This window comes from Phoxinus phoxinus (genome assembly GCF_949152265.1).
Source record: "Phoxinus phoxinus genome assembly, chromosome: 2".
Taxonomy (NCBI): domain Eukaryota; kingdom Metazoa; phylum Chordata; class Actinopteri; order Cypriniformes; family Leuciscidae; genus Phoxinus; species Phoxinus phoxinus.
This window is the reverse complement of record NC_136877.1, coordinates 40,752,653-40,759,691: the sequence shown is the minus strand read 5'-3', so window position 1 is coordinate 40,759,691 and position 7,039 is coordinate 40,752,653. Positions and strand designations below refer to the sequence as shown.

At 37.3% G+C, this 7,039-nt stretch overlaps 1 protein-coding gene across 1 annotated transcript; it reads right to left on the bottom strand.

Moving 5' to 3' along the window:
* Positions 1–5,296: 5,296 nt before the first annotated feature.
* Positions 5,297–6,874, bottom strand: tifa (TRAF interacting protein with forkhead associated domain). The gene is made up of 2 exons (XM_079584185.1): positions 6,732–6,874; positions 5,297–6,560 (listed from the first exon to the last, which is right to left on the bottom strand). Exon 2 carries the CDS (start codon positions 6,505–6,507, stop codon positions 5,926–5,928), a length of 582 nt encoding a protein of 193 aa, XP_079440311.1. The 5' UTR covers positions 6,508–6,560; positions 6,732–6,874; the 3' UTR covers positions 5,297–5,925.
* Positions 6,875–7,039: the final 165 nt, after the last annotated feature.

Here is a 7,039-nt window from a genome sequence, read left to right as displayed (position 1 = left end):
GTATTCTGAGATTGAAGGAAAACCCCATTTTTTTGTGAGTAGACAAAAAAAGAAGTTAGCATGTAGCCCGGCTAGCTCAGTCGGTAGAGCATGAGACTCTTAATCTCAGGGTCGTGGGTTCGAGCCCCACGTTGGGCGATGTCTTTTGGATTACTATCCTTAAAGGGATAGTTCACCCAACAATGAATGTCATCATTTACTTACCGGTACTTCTAAGTTGTTCTAAACCTTTATACATTTCTTATACAATATGATATTTTGAAGAATATGGGTAACCAACTTGCTGATAAGGCCCCATTGACTTCCATATGACTATGGGAGTCAAGGGAGCCTGTCAACTGTTTGGTTACCGATATTCTTTAAAATACTTTTTTGTGTGTGTTCCACAAAATATAGAAATTCATACGGGTTTGGAACCACTTGATTCAATTTTAGTCACTATCCCGTTAAGAAAGATTTACTCTGGAAGTCTGGATAATCTGAAAATATGCAGGAGTGAGAAGATTAAACAGCCTCTGGCAGAACATTTTGTGTGAAACCAGGAATATGTTGTGGTGTTAAATAAAAGTATGGTTTTTAGATTCACGTTTTTAAGAGCCTTACACAATCATGTAATTTTGTGTATCAAAGATGGCAATTTCAAGAGTAAAACAGAGTTGTACAAAAGCTAGTGCAGAAATGTAACTACGGAAAAGCAGAGGAAATAAAATGAGAAGAATACGTTCTTTAAGCTATAGCCCTTATTCACAGCAGAGCCATCTTTGATTTTTAACGGGAATGAAAGCAAGGCTGTGGTGGATAAACATACATCTCGAGTACAGGTTGTACTGTTATTTTATGTGTTTTTGAATTGTTCTGCTGACAAAACACTGCAAAAATGTCTTTCCAAGAGATTTCAGTTGACCAAAAACTACAGAAAATATGAGCTGTGGAAAATTATAAGTGATCCAGGAACTTTATACAGCTTTTTTACAGTGGATGCCATTGAAAACACGGTGAGTCTGTCTCTCACAGCCTCACTTTTACTCCTGTCATGGCGCTGCTCTGAATAAGGTCTATTTGTGTTTATAGATTTGCTATGTACTTTCTGTAGAGGTTGTCTAAATAGAATAAACATGACGATGAAGAAACAAATCAAAAAAGGAGAGCAATTTAGTATGCATACCTACAGTATTGTGATCCTGATGTTATGCTAATGATGTTGTAAAAATGTAGTTGTGGTAATGTTATGGTAATTTTTTAATCTCGTCAATGTCCAATTTCCCTCCTTTCAGTCTTACGCATGCAAACTCAATAGTTTTCAGCTCGTATAACCATAAAGACGTGCCATTGTATCCTTGCTGACTGAGTGGAGGCTGCTGCTAACCATTTAACTGGCAAACATTGTAAGCTTTTATTTGAAAGAGGCTCTAGAAGGACTTTAGTGGAAATGGACATGAGCCTTGGACCTTGCGTAATACACTTGACTTTTAAAACTGCTGTTTGGTGACTTGCTGTACTATGTGTCTGATATCAAATTACAACATAATATTCACAAGTCAATAGTGGACTTTAATGCAATCAGCTTTATCTTTATGCTTTGTGTGATAGACAATAAAAAACTATATAGTATCTCAATGACACTATAACCCTGGTTCAGTTGGCTTACTTTTGATTCTTAAAATACAGTCAATCATTGTAAGTTGTGAGTATAAAAAGTGGTGAAACTTTACATTTAAAATAATTTTTTTTTTTTATGAAAGCAGGTCTATAAACAGATCCCTGTTTTTTTAAAATGTTCTATAATGGTTAAAACGGCAAAATCGTTTTCTCAAAGGTTTAAAACTGTAGATGTCTAATAAAGTCACTGTTTTGCTCATGACTTAGAATGATGTGTTCTTTCAGATCTCTCTCACTTCTTGTCATTTCCACATTTGTGCAATATGTTGGCCTACAGTAGTTACACATCGCATCACATTTCCTGCCTTGCCTTGTTTTTGTTCCTTGAAAGGTTTAAAGCACAATGACACATGGTGACCCTGTTGTAGCCTACTGTTTGTCTGGTGGAAAAGAAGCAAGAGACCAGGGGCCTTATTTATAACCGTTGTGTACGCACAAAACAGGCCCTGAAAGAGGTGTACCGTGTACGCCACTTCCGACGCATAAGTTGTGATTTATGAAAACAAACTTGACAGGAAAATTTGCGCACCTGCACGCAAACTCTGACCCATGCGTACAAACATTTTGGAGACGGAGCAGTTTGGCGACACCGATGGTGAGCTGAGGGACTGATGGCAGATGAAGAAAAACCACTTTAAGGGCCCTATCATACAACCGGTGCAATGCAGCACCAGGCGCGACTCAAGTGTTTTTTGCTGGTTTTCAGCCCGACACAGTTATTATTTTCACGTCTTGCGTTTTCACGTCACGTTGTTTAAATAGCCAATGCATTTGTGCCCTGGTGTGCATTGTTGGCGCGTTGCTATTTTGAGGCAACAGAAGTAGACTGCGCCAATGGCGCCAACTGAAACCTGTTCTAATGTCAAGGGCACCATTTTTTTTTGTTATTTAATGAGCGCATTAGTAATGTGCGCCTATAGGCGGTTGCACAACGCGCATAGACTCTTATTACACAGACTGGGACGCGCAGCAGCACACAAACTAGCCAAATATTAAAAATAAAAGTACAATGTAAAAGATTAATATTGTGTACATAAAGATATGGTGGAATCCGGGTTGTCCCGTAGATGGTCTGTTCGCTTGCTTTAACCTCGCGCACGAGCAGATCCGTTTGCTCTGGAGACGTATTCAGTCTTTCCGCTTGCAAATTCCGTCATGTAAATAGCAATCTCCCATGGCGCGAGCGCAACTGGCTTTTAAAGGGAATGGGAAATTACACTCTGATTGATTTTTTGCACGTTACGCTCAAAACACACATATATAAACACACACATTACTCATTAAGAAAATAGGGAAAACCCTTTTAGACCATGCCGACCATTTTTCCCATCGTTAAACTAACAAAAGTGGATTCGGACTCGCCCTAGGTGCACTTGCGCCCTGCGCTTTAGACCATGCCAGTGGAAACGATTGAGAAACACTTTCTCTGAAATGTATTTTATGCTATTTGATTTAATTATTCAAAAACAAGTCAATAATTTATAACGTAATGAGACGGCACATCCGTATCTCATATTTTCCTAATGTCTTGTACCGTTAAACATGGTATCATGTGGATGCAAATTATATGCAGATGATGATATGCATAGTAAAACTAGGCGTTGTAAGCTCCAAATATGGTTATTACGGGGTGAAGACACATGTGTGCACAATCTTTCGCTGACTGGGATTTATAATGGGAATTTTGCACAGGTTATGGCTTACGCACGTTTATTCGTATATTTATAAGTCTAAATATTTCTTGCCGTACGCCTTTTTTGGCTTTCGGGTGTACGTACACTTTCAGTAAGGATCCTACACACAGTTTTATAAGTGTGACCCCTGAACTCTCCACAAGTGCTCACCAAACCCCATCAACTGCACTGCAAGTCAGCATGTAACCAGTCTGTACATGCAACAATGCAAGCATGCAGACAACCGTCTGCACACTGACCAAAGCTTAGAGACCCACATGATAACAGGGGAGTGTGATAATGCTGAGACATCTGTCAATCAATGCTGTTCTGAGAAATCAGTCAGTCTCAGTGTTTAGTTTAGTTTAGTTCATAATATTGGATAGTGCTATATTTTAAGCCTGAATTATAATTGCATGTGTACAGTACAAATTCACAAACTGAGTGATGTTTAATCAATATAAAGTCATATACATGTAGGAGGGACTTAAACTTAACTAGACTTTGAAGTTAATATTAATAATTTTACATGAAGATATATTGGCTCAGTTTTGCAGACAGGGTTTAGATCAAGACAGGATTAGGCAAGGCCTTAGTTAAATTAGGACTTTTAAGTAGCTTTTATAAATTTGCCTTAAAAAAAAACATTAATGTTGTGCATCTTGAGACAAAACATTGGCACTGAGATGTCAATGCGAGATGATATTTTAAGAGATGTCATTGAAAGTTGCTTTCAGTTAAAACAGCTCAAACATGCATTTTAGTCTGGGACTAGCTTAAGTCTTGTCTGTGAAACCGGGAGATACTGCTTTTATATGTATATTTCACAAAGATCAGTAGTGACCGAATCACCGAAGACAATTGAGAGTTTCGATCTTGTTTGGTCACCACTGACATTGTTTACTGTAAATCATCTGTTATCTGATGCTTATCAGCCTTGGTTGTTTATGAGTACAAGGACTGGAGGTGTGTTTATAGTTTATAGTAAACGATATGGAACAAGATGGTGATCGCAGGTGAGTTTCAGTTCCTGGTTCACCTGGATTAACCTTTCTAAGATCCATAACCCTTACCAAAGAAATAAAAATGGTTTTGACAGTCATGCTTTGAATGTATAATTCTATGCCAAATGAAACATTTACACACTGCTAGAGATTAGTGATGGGCGATACCACTTATTTTGTTTTCGATACGTTTCCGATACTTTCAAGGCCAGTATCGCCGATACCTCTAAACTGAATTTTTATATATAAAAATTCCTTAAATTATTGAATTACTAAGAGTAAAATGAGTAATGATGCATACTTAACATTATATTTGAAAGGCATTTTAACATTCAATATGCCTTAATTGGAACTTATTAGAATATATATATATTTTACACATGGTTCAAATATTTACTTGTAGTGGTAACCATGGAAATCTATTCATTTAATCTATTCTATTCATTTTCACAAGGGACTGCCAGTGACAGGCTGTTGCACCCATAAAATGCAACTTTTTTTACTCTGACTGTGAATGTTTTATAAAATTAGTTACAAAATAGAACATCAGTATGAACTTTTAACATTCAATTTAAAAAAATGTATTGCACAAACTATGTAGGCTACAACTTCAATTTGTTTATTGTGAAATAACTCAAACATGTTTTTCTGTATTCTGTATTCTATTCTGCATTGTTCTGTACGTTTCCCAAAAGCATCAATGCTTTCTTATGATACTTTTGGGAAACGCAGCCCTGTTTGAATGCCGGCAGTGTATGAACGCTCTCAGTGTTTGATTGGTTCTGACTTGCAGCATTTGCGTGTGTTCAGATGAGCAGGAAAATAGTTCCACTACACAATTATTCACTAACATAGGTTATTCAGAGTATCGATATTTTCGATACTCGACGTCAGTCATCTCAGAACACAGATGGGGGAAACACCCTGGACAGATGCCAGTCCATCAAAGAAAGACAACGTCATGTTTTGTTTTTATTAATTAAGAATAGCTTATTAATATAAAATAAGCTTTTTTATAGTCAGTACACTGAAGCAAGTACTGATGTATGAACCTGAAAACAAACATTTTTAATTAAATAGCTATTTAAAAAAGCAATCAGAACAAAAGCAATGTAAACTAAGTTTATTCCTTTATATAATATATAATGTTGTAAGTAGTTTATTAATAACACTTCAATTTTGAAATTTAACATTTTTTTAAAGTTTGTGATTCTCATTTGATCAAGTAACAGTCAATACAATATAAAATAAATATGTAATATAAAAATGCTAGCTAAACACTGATACAATGAATCTTCACAATAATGGAGAGAAAAACACAAAGTGCCTTGAGCAAACATGTAAGTGACAAATATGTAATACAATTTTGTAAAAAAAAAAACAATGTATATGTACAACAGGAGGAGGTAATCAGGCAACAAAACTGGTTCAGTGGCATTCCAGAAGAAATCATAATAACAATGTTTGTAATGTCACTTACATCAGAAGTCTACAGTTGCAGATCTGTCCGTTACATTTGAAATGTATTTTAATAACACAGTATATCAATGATGGTAATAATAATATGCAGAGCAGGGTCTGGAAGATATCTATACTAAAATAACTGTCTCATCTGACTCCAGTGGCTCTTGGCTTGGAGGTCCTCCATTCTCAAAGCTTCTCAATGGCAAACCAGTATCCATAACAGGTGGGTTGCATGGCACATCTATACCCAATTCCTGTGAAGGGGGTGTATTGCATGTTTCAAACAGGACTTCATATTTATGCTCTGAATCTCCTGGCTCTTGCCAAATCAGCAGTTCATATCTTCCAAAGCGGAGGAGCACCTTGTCATCAAGCTCAGCTCTTTCGAGGTATCTCAGTTCGGACCCACCGACCACGAGTTTGACCTTCTGGCTCATGTTCTGGATCATGAAGCTCAAGAAATGGCTGCCGGCTTTCCTATACGCCTGTACGGAGAGCTGTTTTCTGGAGACCGAGGTGTCATTTAGGACAAAGATGCAGGTTTGTCCATCACGGCCAAGCCGAAGTGGATCTTCAGCGTCCATATGGTACGGTTGATTTAGGGGCAGGTTTTGGAAGAGTGGGCGACTGGCTTGATTAGGGTGGTAGATATGTATATGAAGACAAGTGAGCAGTTCTTCAGTTTCGAGTTTGCTATTGATATTCATTATGGGTGACAAATGGAGGCAAAAGGGTTAAATTCCCCTGCTGATAGTTAGACCTAAGAAGAAGAAAAAAACTCATGGGTTAGTTCAATGAACAGTTATATTTTGCAACACAGTGGAATATTCTGAACTGAAGTGAGAATAAAACGGATTCATAGCACAGATCTAGCGTAACTCTAAAGTATATTGTGAATACGTGTTTTAAATAATGAAGTTTTAGAGCTCACCTTCAGAAGCTGATGCAACGATCATCAACTAACGGACTGTTGTGCTGTTCCTGAGCTGAGATCGCAAGACTGAAGAGTGCAGCTCAACAAACAAAGAGGGAATTGCATCAGATTCAGAAGCACTGAAATCCAACACCCCTTCCAACTTGGCCCACGTGACTGTCAAAAACCCCGGAGTTGCCCAACTGATTTATATAGTCTACTTTCGCTATCTATATTTTGCTGTATTTCAAAAATAATGTTTTCCCAAATGATTTCCCCTGGTCAGACATGCTTTATAATCGTTTCGATGAAAACAACTTGTGTGC